Below are 24,235 nucleotides of genomic sequence, written 5' to 3'. Positions count from 1 at the left end.
GTGAGCGCGAGTGAGTGGGCTGGCATGAGTTGAGAGTAGGAATAGGTTTTACCCTTTTAACTGGCACAAAAACTGACACCTTTATTCAAGGCATCATGTTTGCAAAAACCACAACACAAGCAGTCAGAATGCAAACAAAAAAGACAACTCTGATAATATGCACTGTCCTTGAATTTGATTGGTCCACACCCGAGACAGCTTTTCTTAGAGCCTAGTCTCCATTGGTGTTGGACTAGAGCCTAGTCTCCATTGGTGTTGGACCAGAAGACGCCTTTTGGCGTCTTCTGGTCCAACACCAATGGAGACTAGGCTCTAAGAAAAGCTGTCTCGGGTGTGGACCAATCAAATTCAAGGACAGTGCATATTATCAGAGTTGTCTTTTTTGTTTGCATTCTGACTGCTTGTGTTGTGGTTTTTGCAAACATGATGCCTTGAATAAAGGTGTCAGTTTTTGTGCCAGTTAAAAGGGTAAAACCTATTCCTATATCTTGTTTCTGGCAAAGGAGGTCTCGTAGTGAGTTGAGAGTGTTTGTCTTTGAGCGATCCAGCCTGCGTGTGCGAGCGAGCATGAGGAGCGGACGTGTGGTGGTGGTGGTGGTGGTGTTGGAGGTGTGGTGGTGATAGTGGAGGACGAGGAGGAGGACGACTCTTGTGCCTGCGTGTCCACCCCCAGGAGTGGGAGACCACAACTTCTGCCGGAACCCGGACGGTGCGCTGAGCCCCTGGTGCTACGTGGCGGCCGTGGGGGGCTCCACCGGGCCTCACCGGGCCTACTGCTCCCTCAGCCCGTGCACCGGTACAGCCAGAACCCTGCTCGCTCGCTCGCCCAATTCGCCCGCTCACTCGCTCACCCGCCTGCTCGCTTACCCATTCACCCACTCGCTCGCTCGCCCAATTCGCCCGCTCACTCGCTCACCCGCCTGCTCGCTTACCCATTCACCCACTCGCTCACTCGCCCAATTCGCCCGCTCACTCGCTCACCCGCCCCTACTCGCTTACCCATTCACCCACTCGCTCACTCGCCCAATTCGCCCGCTCACTCGCTCAGCCACTCGCTCGCCCACTCGCTCGCCCACCCACTCGCTCACTCGCTCGCTCACGTGCTCACCCGCCTACTCGCTTACCCATTCACCCACTCGCTCACTCGCCCACCCAACTCGCTCACTCGCTCATCCACCCACCCACTCGCAACAGCCATATCAGACATTACGACGTCTAATTGGCATACGAATCGGTTCACTGCAGCTCAAATACTCGCTCCTGCAAGGGCGCGTGGTGACGTTAGGAGACGCCTGTGTTGTGCTCGGCATTTGAAGGCCTCGAGACCGGGGAATCGGTGATCTGGCCGACAATGTGTTCAGGGAGGCGGCTCCGTGTCCGGACAGCAGAGTGAAGGAGGGGGGAGAGCTTCTGTCCATGGAGCGGGGTGGGGGGGTCAAGGGCGTTGCTTGGCAGGGGTTGTGCATAATGGGGTGGCACGGGGGTGGAAGCATGGCGTGAGGGAGGCTCTGTCGGGGAGGGAAGGAGGGGTCGGGTAAGTATTTTGTCCAGGACTGTGCGACAGCAGCGGACGGAAGCAGACAACAGCAGCCGCCGAGGTTGATGTCACCAGGGCGCTTGTGCCAGGCTGGGTGTACCTCAACGCAATGGCTTCCCCTCGCGTCTCGCCTGAACACAAAGACAAAGATCCCCCGTGTAGCCTTAACAGACTGTAGGGGCAAGTGCTGTTAGCGAGCACCTATGAAGGCCGGATCGGTACACGAGGGGGTGGGTGGCCAGCACCACGCCCGACCGCCTTTGTCTCCCTAGTGGCGATGTTTACACACCGCACCAGGTACTCATTTGAGGCTGAGTCGACCTAGGGGAGGCCCTGGACCGGTTCAGATAATCGTCACTGGTGTTGGCCGTGAGCGGGAATCGGACCCGGGTCGCCAGGTTCATAGCGCAGCGTAGCGCTAACCGCTACACTACCGCTCCCCACCTGAACACACACACACACACTCACTCTCGCTCGAGGCACGTGCTGTTAACGAGCGGCACCACCCGCGGAGGCCGGCACGGCGCATGAGAGGGGGTGGGTAGCCGGCACCACGCCCGGCCGCCTTTGTCTCCCCAGTGCTAGCGATGTTTCCTGCGCTACACCGCTACACGGGCACTCACTTGAGGGCCGAGTCGATCTCGGGGAGGCCCAGGACCGGTTCAGATAATCGTCACCGGTGTTGACCGTGAGCGGGGATCGAACTCGGGTCGCCGGCTTGCCGGGGTTCGTGGCCCAGCGTGGCCACCGCTGGACTGTGCACTGCCGCTCCCCACTCACACACGCAGACACACACACACAGACTCACACACACGCAGACACAAACGCAGACACACACACGCAGACTCACACAGACACACACTGACACACAGACTCACACACACGCAGACTCGCACACACGCAGACTCACACACACGCAGACTCACACACGCAGACTCACACGCAGACACACTGACACACAGACTCACACACACACGCAGACACATGCAGACACACACACGCAGACACACACACGCAGACTCGCACACGCAGACTCACACACGCAGACACACACACGCAGACACACACACGCACACACACACACGCAGACTCGCACACGCAGACTCGCACACGCAGACTCGCACACGCAGACTCGCAGACTCACACACGCAGACTCACACACGCAGACTCACACACGCAGACTCACACACGCAGACTCACACACGCAGACTCACACACGCAGACTCACACACGCAGACTCACACACGCAGACACACACGCAGACTCGCACACGCACACTCGCACACGCAGACTCGCACACGCAGACACACACACACAGACTCACACACGCACACTCGCACACGCACACTCGCACACGCAGACTCGCACACGCAGACTCGCACACGCAGACTCACACACGCAGACTCGCACACGCAGACTCGCACACGCAGACACACACACGCAGACTCACACACGCAGACTCACACACGCAGACTCACACACGCAGACTCACACACGCAGACTCGCACACGCAGACTCGCACACGCAGACTCGCACACGCAGACACACACACGCAGACTCACACACGCAGACTCACACACGCAGACTCACACACGCAGACTCACACACGCAGACTCACACACGCAGACTCACACACGCAGACACACACACGCAGACTCGCACACGCAGACTCACTGACACACAGCCACAAATACACAGACTCACTGACACACAGCCACAAATACACAGACACACTGACACACACGCAGACACACAGAAACAAATACACACTAGGACACACACGCACAGACACACTGACACACAGCCACAAATACCCATCCACAAATACACACAGCCACAAATACACACAGATACAATACACAGACACACTGACACACACACAGACACAAATACACACACACACAGACACAGACACAAATACACACACAGACACACATATACACACAGACACACATACACAGACACACTGACACACACACAGCCACAAATACCCATCCACAAATACACACAGCCACAAATACACACAGATACAATACACAGACACACTGACACACACACAGACACAAATACACACACACACAGACACAGACACAAATACACACACAGACACACATATACACACAGACACACATACACAGACACACTGACACACACACAGCCACAAATACCCATCCACAAATACACACAGCCACAAATACACACAGATACAATACACAGACACACTGACACACACACACTGACATACACAGACATATATATACACTGACACACACAGACACACATATATACACACTGACACACACAGACACACATATATACACACTGACACACAGACACATATACACACACAGACACATATAGACACACTGACACACAGACATAGACACACTGACACACACAGAGACACTGACACACACATAGACACTGACACACACACACTGACACACACACACAGACACACACACTGACACACACACACTGACACAACAACAGCCGCCATTCGCCACTAAGTGGCGGTGACGTCACCACGACGCTTGTGCCAGGCTATGTGCACCCTGAGGCCACGTGAAGTGTCGAACGCCCGCTGGCAGGAGGTCACAGGGCAGACCCAGGTGCCACGGGTCGACTGACTGAGATGACTGAGATGACTGGCTGATGCACCACCTGTGCCCTCTACTGTGCCAACCACTGACACATAGACACTGACACACACACATAGACACTGACACACACTGACAAACAAACAGACACTGACACACACACTGACACACATAGACACTGACACACACAGACACTGACACACACACTGACACACACACACTGACACACACACACACAGACACACACACTGACACACACACAGACACACAGACACATAGACACTGACACACACACACTGACACACACACACTGACACACACACACTGACACACACACTGACACACACACTGACACACAGACACATAGACACTGACACACACACACACTGACACACACACACACTGACACACACACTGACACACACACACTGACACACACACACTGACACACACACACTGACACACACACACTGACACACACGCTGACACACACACACGCTGACACACACACGCTGACACACACACACTGACACACACACACTGACACACACACACTGACACACGGCTCACGGCATCTCAGCCGCTTAGTGACAGAGGGACCCCTCCCATCGTAACTCCGCCTCTCTGCTCCTCCACCAATCGGAGGCGACAAAAACAGCGCGGCTCAGCCAATGGGCTCTCGCCGTTCCGACGACCACACGCAGCTACAACAACAACAGCGGAGTCACTGAGTGGTGCGGTGACGTCACCACGGCGCCTTGTGCCAGGCTAGGTGCAGGTCACGGGACAGACTCAGCAGGTGCTGTGGGTTGACTGCTGTGCCAGGCTAGGTGCAGGTCACGGGACAGACCCAGCAGGTGCTGTGGGTTGACTGCTGTGCCAGGCTAGGTGCAGGTCACGGGACAGACCCAGCAGGTGCTGTGGGTTGACTGCTGTGCCAGGCTAGGTGCAGGTCACGGGACAGACCCAGCAGGTGCTGTGGGTTGACTGCTGTGCCAGGCTAGGTGCAGGTCACGGGACAGACCCAGCAGGTGCTGTGGGTTGACTGCTGTGCCAGGCTAGGTGCAGGTCACGGTACAGACCCAGCAGGTGCTGTGGGTTGACTGCTGTGCCAGGCTAGGTGCAGGTCACGGGACAGACCCAGCAGGTGCTGTGGGTTGACTGCTGTGCCAGGCTAGGTGCAGGTCACGGGACAGACCCAGCAGGTGCTGTGGGTTGACTGCTGTGCCAGGCTAGGTGCAGGTCACGGGACAGACCCAGCAGGTGTTGTGGATTGACTGCTGTGCCAGGCTAGGTGCAGGTCACGGGACAGACCCAGCAGGTGCTGTGGGTTGATTGCTGTGCCAGGCTAGGTGCAGGTAACGGGACAGACCTAGCAGGTGCTGTGGGTTGATTGCTGTGCCAGGCTAGGTGCAGGTCACGGGACAGACCCAGCAGGTGCTGTGGGTTGACTGCTGTGCCAGGCTAGGTGCAGGTCACGGGACAGACCCAGCAGGTGCTGTGGGTTGACTGCTGTGCCAGGCTAGGTGCAGGTCACGGGACAGACCCAGCAGGTGCTGTGGGTTGACTGCTGTGCCAGGCTAGGTGCAGGTCACGGGACAGACCCAGCAGGTGCTGTGGGTTGACTGCTGTGCCAGGCTAGGTGCAGAGTGTAGGGGGCAAGTGCTGTAGCAATGCCCGTGAAGGCTGCCGTCACTTGCACACGAGGGGGTGGGTGGCCAGCCAACACCACGCCCGGCTGCGTTTGCCTCCCGAGTCGCGATATTCTCTCCACCACCGGTTTGTGAACACGGCGGCGGCTGTCGCGGCCGCCGCCGCCGCCGGTGAACCGGCCACTTGAAGCCGAGTCAATAAACCGGAGGCTCAGAACCGGTTGAGATATTTTTGTATTTTTATTTGTCCATGAGCGGGAATCGAAGTCGGGTCGCCGGGTTCATAGCTCAGCGCGCTAACCACTCGCACACGAATGATGATTGTGATAGGGTGATGGCAGTGATTATGGTGGTGGTGGGTGGTGGGTGGTAGGGTAAAGCACGGTGAAGCCAACCAGAAGGAGCAGTCACGTGATGCTGGTAGAGGGGGGTGGTGGGAGGAGGAGGGAGGCTTAGGGAAGGGGGGGAGGGACTTTGCTGACCTTGTAGATCTTCAGGAACAACAACAACCTCACTCGCCCACCCACTCAGTGACTCACTCGCCCACTCACTAACCTACTCACTCACCCACTCACTCGTCCACTCACTCACCGACTCACTCACCCACTCACTCGTCCACTCACTCACTCGCCCACTCACTCACTCACCGACTCACTCGCCCACTCACTCGCCCACTCACTCGCCCACTCACTCGCCGACTCACTCGCCCACTCACTCGCCCACTCACTCACTCGCCCACTCACTCACTCGCCCACTCACTCACTCACCGACTCACTCGCCCACTCACTCGCCCACTCACTCGCCCACTCACTCACTCACCGACTCACTCGCCCACTCACTCGCCCACTCACTCGCCCACTCACTCACTCGCCCACTCACTCACTCGCCCACTCACTCGCCCACTCACTCACCTGCTCACTAACCTACTCACTCACTTACTCGCCCACTCACTAACCTACTCACTCACCCACCCACTGACTCAATCACTCACCCACCCACTCACTAACCTACTCACCCCCCCACTCATTGACTCACCCACTCGCTTCCTCGCCCACTCACTCACTCATCCACCCACTCATTGACTCACCCACCCACTCACCCACTCACTTACTCGCAGACTCACCAACCTACTCACCCACCCACTCATTGACTCACTCACTTGCCAACTCACTTGCCCACTCACTAACCTACTCACCCACCTACTCGCTTACTCACCCACTCGCTTACTCGCCCACTTACTCGCCCACTTACTCACCCACCCACTCACCAGCCCACTCAGTTACTCGCCCACTCACTCATCCACCCACTCATTGACTCACTCACTCACTTACTCACCCACTCACCAACCTACTCACCCACCCACTCATTGACTCACTCACCCGCTCACCCACCCACTCATTGACTCACCCACCCACTTACTTGCCAACTCATTAACCTACTCTCCCACCTACTCATTGACTCACCCACCCACTAATCCACTCATTGAGCCACTCACATACTCAGAGCCACTGACCCAGCCACTCAATCACCCATTCACCCACGTACTCACCAAATCACTAAATCACTAACCCACCCACTCACCGACTCACGAATCTACTCTCTCACTCACTGACTAACTTAATTACTCACCCATTCCCCTACTCACCCACCCACTCCCCTACTCACCCACTCACTCACCCACTCACCCACTCACTCACCCACTCACCCACTCACTCACCTACACACCCAACCACCCACTCACTCACCTACACACCCAACCACCCACTCACCCACCCACTCCCCTACTCACCCACCCACTCCCCTACTCACCCACCCACTCCCCTACTCACTCACCCACCCACTCACCCACTCACTCACCTACACACCCAACCACTCACTCACCTACTCAGCCACCCACTCCCCTACTCACCCACCCACTCACCCACCCACTCCCCTACTCACCCACTCACTCACCTACACACCCAACCACCCACTCACCCACCCACTCACCCACCCACTCACTCACCCACTCACCCACTCACTCACCTACACACCCAACCACCCACTCACCCACCCACTCACCCACCCACTCCCCTACTCACCCACTCACTCACCTACACACCCAACCACTCACTCACCCACACACCCAACCACCCACTCACCCACCCACTCCCCTACTCACCCACCCACTCACCCACTCACTCACCTACACACCCAACCACTCACTCACCCACTCACCCACCCACCCACTCCCCTACTCACCCACCCACTCACCCACCCACTCCCCTACTCACCCACCCACTCACCCACCCACCCACTCACCCACCCACTCCCCTACTCACCTACACACCCAACCTACACACCCAACCACCCACTCACCCACCCACTCACCCACCCACTCACCCACCCACTCACCCACTCACTCACCCACTCACTCACCTACACACCCAACCAGCCACTCACCCACCCACTCCCCTACTCACCCACCCACTCCCCTACTCACCCACTCACTCACCCACTCACTCACCCACTCACTCACCCACTCACTCACCCACTCACCCACTCACTCACCCACTCACTCACCTACACACCCAACCAGCCACTCACCCACCCACACACCCAGCTACTCACACATTCACCCCACAGGCGCTCCCTAGTCATCCAGTCTGCGTAGGCTACACAGGGCGCCTCTGGCTGTGTCTGTGTGCTGCCTGTAGGAGATGGCGGCACGTCCCGCATAGAGGCGGAGCGGTCGCCCCCTCCTCCCTCCTCCTCCTGGGCCCCCCGGGCTCGGGGCCCCCCGGCCCTGCGAGACCCCACGGCCTCCGCAGTGGGGGGCCAGGCCAGCTACTCGCCTACTACACCCAGTGGGGGCCTGGTGAGTGGGTGGGTGGTGAGCGAGTGGGGGTGGGGTGGTGAGTGGGTGGTGAGTGGGTGGTGAGTGAATGGGGGGCCAGGCCAGCTACTCGCCTACTACACCCAGTGGGGGCCTGGTGAGTGGGTGGGTGGTGAGCGAGTGGGGTGGTGAGTGGAGTGGTGAGTGGGTGGTGAGTGGGTGGTGAGTGGGTGGTGAGTGAATGGGGGGCCAGGCCAGCTACTCGCCTACTACACCCAGTGGGGGCCTGGTGAGTGGGTGGGTGGTGAGCGAGTGGGGTGGTGAGTGGGGTGGTGAGTGGGTGGTGAGTGGGTGGTGAGTGGGTGGTGAGTGGGTGGTGAGTGAATGGGGGGGCCAGGCCAGCTACTCGCCTACTACACCCAGTGGGGGCCTGGTGAGTGGGTGGGTGGTGAGCGAGTGGGGTGGTGAGTGGGGTGGTGAGTGGGGTGGTGAGTGGGTGGTGAGTGGGTGGTGAGTGGGTGGTGAGTGGGTGGTGAGTGGGTGGTGAGTGAATGGGGGGGCCAGGCCAGCTACTCGCCTACTACACCCAGTGGGGGCCTGGTGAGTGGGTGGGTGGTGAGCGAGTGGGGTGGTGAGTGGGTGGGTGGTGAGTGGGTGGTGAGTGGGTGGTGAGTGGGTGGTGAGTGAATGGAGGGCCCGGCAAGCTCCTCACCTATTACGCCCAGTGGAGCCCTGGTGAGCAAGTGGGGGTGGGGTGGTGAGTGGGTGAGTGCAGGGGGGGGGGGGTGAGTGGGGGTGGTGAGTGCGGGGGGGGGTGGTGAGTGGGTGGGTGAGTGTGAGTGGTGGTGTGAGTGGTGGTGTGAGTGAGTGGGTGTAGAGATGTGTAGCCTCGAGCTGTGATATCTCTCTGTAGAGTTGTGTAAGAGATATAATTGTGATATCTCTGTAGAGATGTGTGAGAGATATAATTGTGATATCTCTCTGTAGAGATGTGTAAGAGATATAATTGTGATATCTCTCTGTAGAGATGGGTAAGAGATAAAATTGTGATATATCTCTGTAGAGATCTGTAAGAGATATAATTGTGATATCTCTCTGTAGAGATGTGTGAGAGATATAATTGTGATATCTCTCTGTAGAGATGTGTAAGAGATATAATTGTGATATCTCTCTGTAGAGATGGGTAAGAGAAAATTGTGATATCTCTCTGTAGAGATGTGTGAGAGATAATTGTGATATATCTCTGTAGAGATGTGTGAGAGATATAATTGTGATATCTCTCTGTTGAGATGTGTAAGAGATAAAATTGTGATATCTCTCTGTAGAGTTGTGTAAGAGATATAATTGTGATATCTCTCTGTAGAGTTGTGTAAGAGATATAATTGTGATATCTCTGTAGAGATGTGTAAGAGATATAATTGTGATATCTCTCTGTAGAGTTGTGTAAGAGATATAATTGTGATATCTCTCTGTAGAGTTGTGTAAGAGATATAATTGTGATATCTCTCTGTAGAGTTGTGTTAGAGATATAATTGTGATATCTCTCTGTAGAGATGTGTAAGAGATATAATTGTGATATCTCTCTGTAGAGTTGTGTTAGAGATATAATTGTGATATCTCTCTGTAGAGATGTGTAAGAGATATAATTGTGATATATCTCTGTAGAGTTGTGTTAGAGATATAATTGTGATATCTCTGTAGAGATGTATGAGAGATATAATTGTGATATCTCTCTGTAGAGATGTGTAAGAGATATAATTGTGATATCTCTCTGTAGAGTTGTGTTAGAGATATAATTGTGATATCTCTCTGTAGAGATGTGTGAGAGATATAATTGTGATATCTCTCTGTAGAGATGTGTGAGAGATATAATTGTGATATCTCTCTGTAGAGTTGTGTAAGAGATATAATTGTGATATCTCTCTGTAGAGATGTGTGAGAGATATAATTGTGATATCTCTCTGTAGAGATGTGTGAGAGATATAATTGTGATATCTCTCTGTAGAGATGTGTGAGAGATATAATTGTGATATCTCTCTGTAGAGATGTGTGAGAGATATAATTGTGATATCTCTCTGTAGAGATGTGTAAGAGATATAATTGTGATATCTCTCTGTAGAGATGGGTAAGAGATAAAATTGTGATATCTCTCTGTAGAGATGTGTGAGAGATAATTGTGATAGCTCTCTGTAGAGATGTGTGAGAGATAATTGTGATATCTCTCTGTAGAGATGTGTGAGAGATATAATTGTGATATCTCTCTGTAGAGATGTGTGAGAGATATAATTGTGATATCTCTCTGTTGAGATGTGTAAGAGATAAAATTGTGATATCTCTCTGTAGAGTTGTGTAAGAGATATAATTGTGATATCTCTGTAGAGATGTGTAAGATATATAATTGTGATATCTCTCTGTAGAGATGTGTAAGAGATATAATTGTGATATCTCTCTGTAGAGATGTGTAAGAGATATAATTGTGATATCTCTCTGTAGAGATGTGTAAGAGATATAATTGTGATATCTCTCTGTAGAGATGTGTAAGAGATATAATTGTGATATCTCTGTAGAGATGTGTGAGATAATTGTGATATCTCTCTGTAGAGATGTGTGAGATAATTGTGATATCTCTCTGTAGAGATGTGTGAGATAATTGTGATATCTCTCTGTAGAGATGTGTAAGAGATATAATTGTGATATCTCTCTGTAGAGATGTGAGATAATTGTGATATCTCTCTGTAGAGATGTGTAAGAGATATAATTGTGATATCTCTCTGTAGAGATGTGTGAGATAATTGTGATATCTCTCTGTAGAGATGTGTGAGATAATTGTGATATCTCTCTGTAGAGATGTGTGAGAGATATAATTGTGATATCTCTCTGTAGAGATGTGTAAGAGATATAATTGTGATATCTCTCTGTTGAGATGTGTAAGAGATAAAATTGTGATATCTCTCTGTAGAGTTGTGTAAGAGATATAATTGTGATATCTCTCTGTAGAGTTGTGTAAGAGATATAATTGTGATATCTCTCTGTAGAGATGTGTGAGATAATTGTGATATCTCTCTGTAGAGATGTGAGATAATTGTGATATCTCTCTGTAGAGATGTGTAAGAGATATAATTGTAATATCTCTCTGTAGAGATGTGTGAGATAATTGTGATATCTCTCTGTAGAGATGTGTGAGATAATTGTGATATCTCTCTGTAGAGATGTGTAAGAGATATAATTGTGATATCTCTGTAGAGATGTGTAAGAGATATAATTGTGATATCTCTCTGTAGAGATGTGTGAGAGATATAATTGTGATATCTCTCTGTAGAGATGTGTAAGATATATAATTGTGATATCTCTCTGTAGAGATGTGTGAGAGATATAATTGTGATATCTCTATGTAGAGATGTGTGAGAGATATAATTGTGATATCTCTGTAGAGATGTGTAAGAGATATAATTGTGATATCTCTGTAGAGATGTGTAAGAGATATAATTGTGATCTCTCTGTAGAGATGTGTAAGAGATATAATTGTGATATCTCTCTGTAGAGGTGTGAGATAATTGTGATATCTCTCTGTAGAGATGTGTGAGATAATTGTGATATCTCTCTGTAGAGATGTGTGAGATAATTGTGATATCTCTCTGTAGAGATGTGTAAGAGATATAATTGTGATATCTCTGTAGAGATGTGTAAGAGATATAATTGTGATATCTCTCTGTAGAGATGTGTAAGAGATATAATTGTGATATCTCTCTGTAGAGGTGTGAGATAATTGTGATATCTCTCTGTAGAGGTGTGAGATAATTGTGATATCTCTCTGTAGAGATGTGTGAGATAATTGTGATATCTCTCTGTAGAGATGTGTGAGATAATTGTGATATCTCTCTGTAGAGATGTGTAAGAGATATAATTGTGATATCTCTCTGTAGAGATGTGTAAGAGATATAATTGTGATATCTCTCTGTAGAGATGTGTAAGAGATATAATTGTGATATCTCTCTGTAGAGTTGTGTAAGAGATATAATTGTGATATCTCTCTGTAGAGATGTGTAAGAGATAAAATTGTGATATCTCTCTGTAGAGTTGTGTAAGAGATATAATTGTGATATCTCTCTGTAGAGATGTGTGAGAGATATAATTGTGATATCTCTCTGTAGAGATGTGTAAGAGATATAATTGTGATATCTCTCTGTAGAGATGTGTAAGAGATATAATTGTGATATCTCTCTGTAGAGTTGTGTAAGAGATATAATTGTGATATCTCTCTGTAGAGATGTGTAAGAGATATAATTGTGATATCTCTCTGTAGAGATGTGTAAGAGATATAATTGTGATATCTCTCTGTAGAGATGTGTAAGAGATATAATTGTGATATCTCTCTGTAGAGATGGGTAAGAGAAAATTGTGATATCTCTCTGTAGAGATGTGTGAGAGATAATTGTGATATATCTCTGTAGAGATGTGTGAGATAATTGTGATATCTCTCTGTAGAGATGTGTGAGATAATTGTGATATCTCTCTGTAGAGATGTGTGAGATAATTGTGATATCTCTCTGTAGAGATGTGTAAGAGATATAATTGTGATATCTCTCTGTAGAGATGTGAGATAATTGTGATATCTCTCTGTAGAGATGTGTAAGAGATATAATTGTGATATCTCTCTGTAGAGATGTGTGAGATAATTGTGATATCTCTCTGTAGAGATGTGTGAGATAATTGTGATATCTCTCTGTAGAGATGTGTGAGAGATATAATTGTGATATCTCTCTGTAGAGATGTGTAAGAGATATAATTGTGATATCTCTCTGTTGAGATGTGTAAGAGATAAAATTGTGATATCTCTCTGTAGAGTTGTGTAAGAGATATAATTGTGATATCTCTCTGTAGAGTTGTGTAAGAGATATAATTGTGATATCTCTCTGTAGAGATGTGTGAGATAATTGTGATATCTCTCTGTAGAGATGTGAGATAATTGTGATATCTCTCTGTAGAGATGTGTAAGAGATATAATTGTAATATCTCTCTGTAGAGATGTGTGAGATAATTGTGATATCTCTCTGTAGAGATGTGTGAGATAATTGTGATATCTCTCTGTAGAGATGTGTAAGAGATATAATTGTGATATCTCTGTAGAGATGTGTAAGAGATATAATTGTGATATCTCTCTGTAGAGATGTGTGAGAGATATAATTGTGATATCTCTCTGTAGAGATGTGTAAGATATATAATTGTGATATCTCTCTGTAGAGATGTGTGAGAGATATAATTGTGATATCTCTATGTAGAGATGTGTGAGAGATATAATTGTGATATCTCTGTAGAGATGTGTAAGAGATATAATTGTGATATCTCTGTAGAGATGTGTAAGAGATATAATTGTGATCTCTCTGTAGAGATGTGTAAGAGATATAATTGTGATATCTCTCTGTAGAGGTGTGAGATAATTGTGATATCTCTCTGTAGAGATGTGTGAGATAATTGTGATATCTCTCTGTAGAGATGTGTGAGATAATTGTGATATCTCTCTGTAGAGATGTGTAAGAGATATAATTGTGATATCTCTGTAGAGATGTGTAAGAGATATAATTGTGATATCTCTCTGTAGAGATGTGTAAGAGATATAATTGTGATATCTCTCTGTAGAGGTGTGAGATAATTGTGATATCTCTCTGTAGAGGTGTGAGATAATTGTGATATCTCTCTGTAGAGATGTGTGAGATAATTGTGATATCTCTCTGTAGAGATGTGTGAGATAATTGTGATATCTCTCTGTAGAGATGTGTAAGAGATATAATTGTGATATCTCTCTGTAGAGATGTGTAAGAGATATAATTGTGATATCTCTCTGTAGAGATGTGTAAGAGATATAATTGTGATATCTCTCTGTAGAGTTGTGTAAGAGATATAATTGTGATATCTCTCTGTAGAGATGTGTAAGAGATAAAATTGTGATATCTCTCTGTAGAGTTGTGTAAGAGATATAATTGTGATATCTCTCTGTAGAGATGTGTGAGAGATATAATTGTGATATCTCTCTGTAGAGATGTGTAAGAGATATAATTGTGATATCTCTCTGTAGAGATGTGTAAGAGATATAATTGTGATATCTCTCTGTAGAGTTGTGTAAGAGATATAATTGTGATATCTCTCTGTAGAGATGTGTAAGAGATATAATTGTGATATCTCTCTGTAGAGATGTGTAAGAGATATAATTGTGATATCTCTCTGTAGAGATGTGTAAGAGATATAATTGTGATATCTCTCTGTAGAGATGGGTAAGAGAAAATTGTGATATCTCTCTGTAGAGATGTGTGAGAGATAATTGTGATATATCTCTGTAGAGATGTGTGAGAGATATAATTGTGATATCTCTCTGTTGAGATGTGTAAGAGATAAAATTGTGATATCTCTCTGTAGAGTTGTGTAAGAGATATAATTGTGATATCTCTCTGTAGAGTTGTGTAAGAGATATAATTGTGATATCTCTGTAGAGATGTGTAAGAGATATAATTGTGATATCTCTCTGTAGAGATGTGTAAGAGATATAATTGTGATATCTCTCTGTAGAGATGTGTGAGATAATTGTGATATCTCTCTGTAGAGATGTGTGAGAGATATAATTGTGATATCTCTCTGTTGAGATGTGTAAGAGATAAAATTGTGATATCTCTCTGTAGAGTTGTGTAAGAGATATAATTGTGATATCTCTCTGTAGAGTTGTGTAAGAGATATAATTGTGATATCTCTGTAGAGATGTGTAAGAGATAAAATTGTGATATCTCTCTGTAGAGTTGTGTAAGAGATATAATTGTGATATCTCTCTGTAGAGTTGTGTAAGAGATATAATTGTGATATCTCTCTGTAGAGATGTGTAAGAGATATAATTGTGATATCTCTCTGTAGAGTTGTGTAAGAGATATAATTGTGATATCTCTCTGTAGAGATGTGTAAGAGATATAATTGTGATATCTCTCTGTGTGTGGAGGTAGGCGCTGCTGCTACTCGCTACTAACAGCACTTGCCCCTACAGCCCTGCTAGAGGCTACACGGGTGACCTTTGTCTTTGTCTCCCCCCCAGCTCACGGGGGTGTCTGGGGGCCCGCTACCCGCCCGGAAGTCCCCTCTGCTGCCCGACGCTCAGAGGTCTTCGTCGGGCAGCAGAGGGCAGAAGAAGGACCTGGGCATGATGGGTAAGGGCAGCTGGCCTCCCCACACAGTGGTGGTGGTGGTGATGTTGATGGCGATGGTGGCGATGGTGGCGATGGTGTTGGAAGTGATGGTGGTGGTGATGTTGATGATGGTGGTGTTGGAAGTGATGGTGGTGGTGATGTTGCAGGTCATGTGATTGGGATCTCCATGATGGTGATCATCCTGCTGGCTGGAGGAGGAATCTCCTTCATGTACATCCGCAAGAGGTGAATCACTCATCCACCCACTGGCCCACCCACTCACGCAAAACTCTCTCACCCACCACTCCACTCACTCACCCGCCCACCACCCCACTCACCCACCACCCCACCCACTCACTCACCCACCCACCACCCCACTCACTCACTCACCCACCCACCACCCCACTCACTCACCCGCCCACCACCCCACTCACTCACCCGCCCACCCGCCCACCACCCCACTCACCCACCCACCCACCACCCCACTCACTCACTCACTCACCCGCCCACCACCCCACTCACCCACCCGCCCACCACCCCACTCACTCACTCACTCACCCGCCCACCACCCCACTCACCCACCCACCCACCACCCCACTCACTCACTCACTCACCCGCCCACCACCCCACTCACTCACCCGCCCACCACCACACTCACTCACCCGCCCCCCACCTCACTCACCCGCCCACCACCACACTCACTCACTCACCCGCCCACCACCCCACTCACCCACCCACCCACCACCCCACTCACTCACTCACTCACCCGCCCACCACCACACTCACTCACCCGCCCCCCACCTCACTCACCCGCCCACCACCACACTCACTCACTCACCCGCCCACCACCCCACTCACTCACCCGCCCCCCACCTCACTCACCCGCCCACCACCCCACTCACTCACTCACCCGCCCACCACCCCACTCACTCACCCGCCCCCCACCTCACTCACCCGCCCACCACCCCACTCACTCACCCGCCCACCACCCCACTCACTCACCCACTCGCCCACCACCCCACTCACTCACTCGCCCGCCCACCACCCCGCCCACCACCCCGTTACCCCTGCCCACACCAGGATCAAGTCGGCTCAGAAGCAGCAGAAGCTGAAGGCTCAGGAGCGGGAGATGCGGCGTCTCAACGGAGGCCCGGCCTGCTTTGAGAACCCAGCCTGCAATGGCGGCGTCGTCAACGACCTTGGATGTGAACCCTTCGCCTGCTACTCCCCTGCACAGCCGCAACCGCCGCAACCGCCGCAACCGCCGCAACCGCCGCAACCGCGGCAACCGCGGCGACCCGAGGGTTGCGTTCCGCTGGTGGGCGGCGCCGACGACGCCGACGCCGTCTGAGGACGCCAGCGGCTGACCCTCGCCCCCTCGCCCCCTCGCCCCCTCGCCCCCTCGCCCCCTCGCCCCCTCGCCCCCTCGCCCCCTCGCCCCCTCGCCCCCTCGCCCCCTCGCCACCGCCCCCCTCTCGCCGGCCGCTCGCTCCGCCCCCCCCCGGGACGCTGGATGACGGCGAGACCAAAAACGCAAACCGGCTGGCGAGGCGTCGCGGGGCGGAGTTGCAGGACCTGCAGTGGCCGGTGGGACGTGGGAGGAGGGTAGGGGACGTAGCCACACCCTTCCCCACCACCACCACCACCACCGGCGACACCACCACCGGCGACACCGTCGACACCACCACCGGCGACCTGCAGGTCGGACTAACTGTGGGGGTGGTGGCGGTGCTGAACCCGTACCACCGGGTGGATCGTGGCCGTAGCGGAGACACTGGGAGAGTTGTCCCCAGACTTTTTAACCCGCCACCACACCCGGCTGTCGACCGTGGCCTTCACTGCAGTGGTCGTGATGGGGAATCCATTCACACTGCAGCTGCAGGGAAGACAAAGGTGGTGGTGGTGGTGGTGGTGTAAGAAGCTCAACATTACGTGTGTGTCTGAGCGAGTGTGTGTCTGAGTGTGTCTGAGTGTGTCTGAGCGAGTGTGTGTCTGAGTGTGAGCGAGTGTGTGTCTGAGCGAGTGTGTCTGAGCGAGTGTGTGTCTGAGTGTGTCTGAGTGTGTCTGAGCGAGTGTGTGTCTGAGTGTGGGGCGCGGTAGTGTAGTGGTTAGCGCTGCACTACGAACCCGGAGACCCGAGTTCAATTCCCGCTCACGGCCAACACCGCCAGTGACGATTATCTGAACCGGTCCTGGGTGTCCCCTAGGTAAACTCGGCCTCAAATGAGTACCTGGTGCAGTGTGAAAACATTGTCACTGGGGAGACAAAGGTGGCCGGGTGTGGTGGTGCTGGCTACCCACCCCCTCGTATGCTGTGCCGGCCTTCATAGGCGCTGCTGCTGCTACTCACCAACAGCACTTGCCTGCTAGAGGCTGCACGGTAGAGCTACGTGTGATAATTGCAATCTTCAATGAAGGAGTAAGGCCTTGTGAGCGAGCAAGCAAGCTGTTGAGTGGAGGAGACGGTGAGTGACTAAGTGAGAGATTGAGTGACTAGGCGAGAGATTGAGTGACTAGGTGAGAGATTGAGTGACTAGGTGAGAGATTGAGTGACTAAGTGAGAGATTGAGTGACTAGGCGAGCGATTGAGTGACTAGGCGAGAGATTGAGTGACTAGGTGAGAGATTGAGTGACTTAAGTGAGAGATTGAGTGACTAGGTGAGAGATTGAGTGACTAAGTGAGAGATTGAGTGACTAGGCGAGCGATTGAGTGACTAGGCGAGAGATTGAGTGACTAGGCGAGAGATTGAGTGACTAGGTGAGAGATTGAGTGACTAGGCGAGCGATTGAGTGACTAGGCGAGAGATTGAGTGACTAGGCGAGCGATTGAGTGACTAAGTGAGTGACTAAGTGAGAGATTGAGTGACTAAGTGAGTGACTGAGAGATTGAGTGACTAAGTGAGAGATTGAGTGACTAAGTAAGTGACTAAGTGAGAGATTGAGTGACTAGGCGAGAGATTGAGTGACTAGGTGAGAGATTGAGTGACTAAGTGAGCGAGTGAGTGACTAAGTGAGAGATTGAGTGACTAGGGGAGCGATTGAGTGACTAGGTGAGAGATTGAGTGACTAGGCGAGCGATTGAGTGACTGAGCGAGTGAAGAAGGAATGAGCGAGCTCCTGAGGTCGACCCGGCATGGAGTGGCCGGTGCAGCACCTGGGTGGGGAGGTGAAGGCTGCCGGGCCTCGTGCTGCCGGACGCGCAGTGCCACTGGCTGCTTTGCAGCACTTGCCCCTGCAGCCTGCTTGAGGCTCCCTGGGGGAGCTTTGGCGACACGTCGAGCTCGACGAGAGACGGCAAATGGTGGTGGTTGACAGCCTGGTTGTCATGGCAATGATTGCTGCTGCTGCTGTGCAGTAGGGCACGAGAGAAGTTGACCGTGCATAGAGGTGCTGCACTGTGGCCTGGAGAGGTTAACGGTCTCGCCTGGCACGCAGGAGGTCGTGGGTTCGAGCCGTGGAGTCTGCACGCCTCTCTCCCCGTGGTGGTTACCGCGTGGATTCCCTCTTCGTCGAGAATCGGCGTCACCGCGCGTTTTAGAGCGTTTGGCTCCTGCTGATGAGAAGCCACCACCACCACCACCTGGGTGAGCTGTCGTTTTGCTGGGTTAGGCCCCACTGGGCTGCTGTAGCGCTTTGTTCAGAAGCCACCCGGCCATCAACGATGATAGCGGCTCAACCACGTGGCTGAGATCACCATCACGTGGACATTACAGACAGAGACCCATACTCATACAAACCCACAGAGTCCCATACTAACACTAAATGTTTATAGTTGTAGCGCTTTGTTCAGAAGCCACCTGGCCATCAACAATGATAGCGGCTCAACCACGTGGCTGACATCACCATCACGTGGACATTACGGAGACCCATACTCATACAGACCCATAGAATCCCATACTCATAGAGACCCATACTCAGTTCCATACTAAAACTAAATGTTTATAGTTGTAGCACTTTGTTCAGAAGCCACCTGGCCATCAACAAATGATCTCAGCTCAACCACGTGGCCGAGATCCTCGTCAGCCAAATCCTCAAATGTGGAGGGGAAAAACCGCAGGACCCACGGATAAAAAAAAAATATCCACGCAGCGACCACCACGGAGAGGGAGAGAGACGCACAACACGTTGCGTACCCGGCGAGGTAGTTAACATCCCCTGTTAACTGGTGATCAAAGTGTGTTGGGGAAGCTTGTGCTGGGGTTATGGCGGTGCGTGTGGGTAGTGGTGGTGGTTGTTTATCGACGCTCGGTTCGTCACCATTCCTCAGCGGCTGGTGGCGTGGGTGGCCTAGAGAAAGACGCTCCCTCCGAGATGTTAACTCCCTCCGAGATGTTAACTCCCTCCGAGATGTTAACTCCCTCTGAGATGTCAACTCCCTCCGAGATGTTAACTCCCTCCGAGATGTTAACTCCCTCCGAGATGTTAACTCCCTCCGAGATGTTAACTCCCTCGTCGCGTGCTCAGGGGGTCGTGGCTTCCATCCCGACCCTGACGACGCTAGCTGCTGCTGCTGCTGTTTGGAGTCTGCATGTGTCTCATCATTGTCGCGGTGGCTAGGAGATGTTCACTCCCTCCTCGCCTGCTCTTGTCTGCACGAGGTCGTGGCTTCTATCCCGACCCCGACGATGCCTGCTGGATCGTCTGCGGGGTTTTTTGTTTCCCGAATCAACGTCGCCACGCTTTGTGGCAACATTCAGGGCTGCTGGTAGAACATTCCACGCTGGTGGTGACGAGCGATGCAGCGTTGAGCAAGGTCACTTCTGAACACGAGCTCCATAATCAGTGTTGACTTGAAGCTTTCGCGACTGCAGGAATTCGTTCTTTGGGTCTTGCCGTGAAGTCACGGAGAAAGGTTCAACATTTATTTTTAAACCCCCCTCCACGACGTTTCAATCACGACACAAGCGACCCTCCCACCTGCCCCTTTTCCCCACCTGAAGACGACCGCTTGTGTTGTTGTGAGTGAAATGACGTCGTGGATCTTCTTTGGTTCTTTCGGTAAAGTCACCACGTAGAATGAGAATAAAATAATAAATTGATAAAATAAAATAATAAAAATTCTCACGACGTTTCGGCCACAACACAAGCGGCCTTCATCAGGTGAAGGGACGAGACTGTCTGGAGGACAGCGCTGTCTCGTCCTTTCGCCTGATGAAGGCCGCTTGTGTTGTAGCCGAAACGTCGTGGGAATTTTTATTTTATTATTTTATTCTCATTCTACGTGGTGACTTTACCGAAAGAACCACAGAAGATGAATCCTTGCAGTCACGAAAGCTTTAAATCGAAACGTCGTGGATTTTTGTTAGTTTATTTAAATCAATTGTGAACCGATCTCCGTGACTTTACCTAAAGACGGGGGGGCTTACCTGGTAAAGTTTAAGTCGGTAGTCAATCCGCTTACTCCACACACACACTGCTTGTTCAGGAGAGGGCTCCACTCTGTCGCTCTCGTGGTGGGGGCGGTGTGGGAGCGGTGTGGGAGCTACCTGCACTGAACCCCGCCGCTGAACCCCACCGCTGAACCCCACCGCTGAACACCACGGCTGAACACCACGGCTGAACCCCACGGCTGAACCCCACGGCTGAACCCCACGGCTGAACCCCACGGCTGAACCCCACGGCTGAACCCCACGGCTGAACCCCACGGCTGAACCCCACGGCTGAACCCCACGGCTGAACCCCACGGCTGAACCCCACCGCTGAACCCCACCGCCAGATTTCGTGTTGCTGGTTGTGTGCACCACCACCGCCATGGTGGTGGTGTCGGGGCCGGGCGAGGCCACGGATGATCCGTCCGTCTTCCACGCGTGGCGTCTGCGGGGTTTGTGTCACCGGGGAGTTCCATTATCTGACCCGTCCCTGGCCCTCCCTTAGGTCGACTTGGCCTCAAAACGAGTACCTGGTGCAGCGTAGTGAACGTCGCTAGCACGGGGAGACAAAGGCGGCCGGGCGTGGTGCTGGGCATCCACCCCCCCTGTGTCTGAGTCTTCACAGGTGCCCGCTAACAGCACAGCCTGTGAATGACTACAATAAACCTTCCAACACTTCGTGGCCTCGAAGTGCACCTAGCCTGGCACAGGTGCTTTGGCGACTGGGCAGATTATCTGAACAAGCGGCGCTGGGGCTATCCTCCCGGAGGCCGACTCGTGCAGCGGTGTTGTAGCAGTCATCAGTATTGGGGAGACAAAGGCGGCCGGGCGGATGTCGTGCTGCAGCTCACAGCTCTTGCCCCAAGCCTGTTCAAGGTTTCACCTCAGGAGGGGTCTTTGTCAGTACACGGAGGCTGCGTTTGTTAGAGATGTAAGGAAGGAATGCACAACGATTATTAAATTTTTGGTTTTTTGGTACCTTCTTGAGTGTACACGTGTGTGTAGGTGTACACGTGTGTGTAGGTGTACACGTGTGTGTAGGTGTACACGTGTGTGCAGGTGTACACGTGTGTGTAGGTGTACACGTGTGTGTAGGTGTACACGTGTGTGTAGGTGTACACGTGTGTGTAGGTGTACACGTGTGTGTAGGTGTACACTACACTCACACTACGTGTGTAGGTGTACACTACACTCACACTACGTGTGTAGGTGTACACACTCACACTGTGTGTAGGTGTACACACTCACACTGTGTGTAGGTGTACACACTCACACTGTGTGTAGGTGTACACACTCACACTGTGTAGGTATACACGTGTGTGCAGGTATACACGTGTGTGCAGGTATACACGTGTGTGCAGGTGTACACGTGTGTGCAGGTGTACACGTGTGTGCAGGTGTACACGTGTGTGCAGGTGTACACGTGTGTGCAGGTGTACACGTGTGTGCAGGTGTACACGTGTGTGCAGGTGTACACGTGTGTGTAGGTGTACACGTGTGTGTAGGTGTACACGTGTGTGTAGGTGTACACGTGTGTGTAGGTGTACACGTGTACACTACACTCACACTACGTGTGTGCACACTACACTACACAGTGTGTGTACACAGACTACACTACACACTGTGTAGTGTGTGTGTAGACACAGACTACACTACACTGTGTAGTGTGTGTGTGTAGACACAGACTACACTACACTACACTCTGTGTAGTGTGTGTGTAGACACACAGACTACACTACACACTACACTACTGTGTGTGTAGACACACAGACTACACTACACACTACACTGTGTGTGTGTGTAGACAGACTACACTACACACACACTACACTACACTCTGTGTGTAGTGTGTGTGTAGACACAGACTACACTACACACTACACTACACTCTGTGTGTGTGTGTGTAGACAGACTACACTACACACACTACTCTGTGTGTAGTGTGTGTATAGACACAGACTACACTACACACTACACTACTGTGTGTGTGTGTAGACACAGACTACACTACACACACTACTCTGTGTGTAGTGTGTGTGTAGACACAGACTACACTACACACCACACTACTCTGTGTGTGTGTAGACAGACTACACTACACACACACTACACTGTGTGTGTGTAGTGTGTGTCTACACTACTCTGTGTGTGTGTAGTGTGTGTCTACACTACTCTGTGTGTGTGTGTGTAGACAGACTACACTACACACACACTACACTGTGTGTGTGTAGTGTGTGTCTACACTACTCTGTGTGTGTGTAGTGTGTGTCTACACTACTCTGTGTGTGTGTAGTGTGTGTCTACACTACTCTGTGTGTGTGTGTAGACAGACTACACTACACACACACCACACTACTCTGTGTGTGTGTAGTGTGTGTCTACACTACTCTGTGTGTGTGTGTAGTGTGTGTCTACACTACTCTGTGTGTGTGTAGTGTGTGTGTAGTGTGTGTCTACACTACTCTGTGTGTGTGTGTAGTGTGTGTCTACACTACTCTGTGTGTGTGTAGTGTGTGTCTACACTACTCTGTGTGTGTGTGTAGTGTGTGTCTACACTACTCTGTGTGTGTGTGTAGTGTGTGTGTAGTGTGTGTGTAGTGTGTGTCTACACTACTCTGTGTGTGTGTGTAGTGTGTGTCTACACTACTCTGTGTGTGTGTAGTGTGTGTCTACACTACTCTGTGTGTGTGTAGTGTGTGTCTACACTACACTGTGTGTGTGTGTAGTGTGTGTCTACACTACACTCTGTGTGTGTGTAGTGTGTGTCTACACTACTCTGTGTGTGTGTGTAGTGTGTGTCTACACTACTCTGTGTGTGTGTAGTGTGTGTGTAGTGTGTGTGTAGTGTGTGTCTACACTACACTCTGTGTGTGTGTAGTGTGTGTCTACACTACTCTGTGTGTGTGTAGTGTGTGTCTACACTACTCTGTGTGTGTAGTGTGTGTCTACACTACTCTGTGTGTAGTGTGTGTCTACACTACTCTGTGTGTGTGTAGTGTGTGTCTACACTACTCTGTGTGTGTGTGTGTAGTGTGTGTCTACACTACTCTGTGTGTGTGTGTAGTGTGTGTCTACACTACTCTGTGTGTGTGTGTAGTG

General features: G+C 50.9%; 1 protein-coding gene across 1 annotated transcript in view; it reads left to right on the top strand.

Moving 5' to 3' along the window:
- LOC116958426 (phosphoinositide-3-kinase-interacting protein 1-like) overlaps positions 1–22,114 on the top strand; it is a 32,020-nt gene extending 9,906 nt beyond the window's left edge. Inside the window, exons 3-7 of the mRNA XM_032981011.2 lie at positions 674–796; positions 8,486–8,646; positions 15,677–15,788; positions 15,935–16,013; positions 16,848–22,114. Of these exons, the coding sequence (XP_032836902.2) occupies positions 674–796; positions 8,486–8,646; positions 15,677–15,788; positions 15,935–16,013; positions 16,848–17,118 (746 nt within the window). The 3' untranslated portion in view covers positions 17,119–22,114. The remainder of the gene's footprint in view (positions 1–673; positions 797–8,485; positions 8,647–15,676; positions 15,789–15,934; positions 16,014–16,847) is intronic.
- The last annotated feature ends 2,121 nt before the right edge of the window (positions 22,115–24,235 follow it).

Source organism: Petromyzon marinus, chromosome 77 (genome assembly GCF_048934315.1).
Source record: "Petromyzon marinus isolate PM22_M1 ecotype Great Lakes invasive population chromosome 77, UKy_Petmar_22M1.pri1.0, whole genome shotgun sequence".
NCBI lineage: Eukaryota > Metazoa > Chordata > Hyperoartia > Petromyzontiformes > Petromyzontidae > Petromyzon > Petromyzon marinus.
This window is presented reverse-complemented; position numbering and strand designations above follow the sequence as displayed.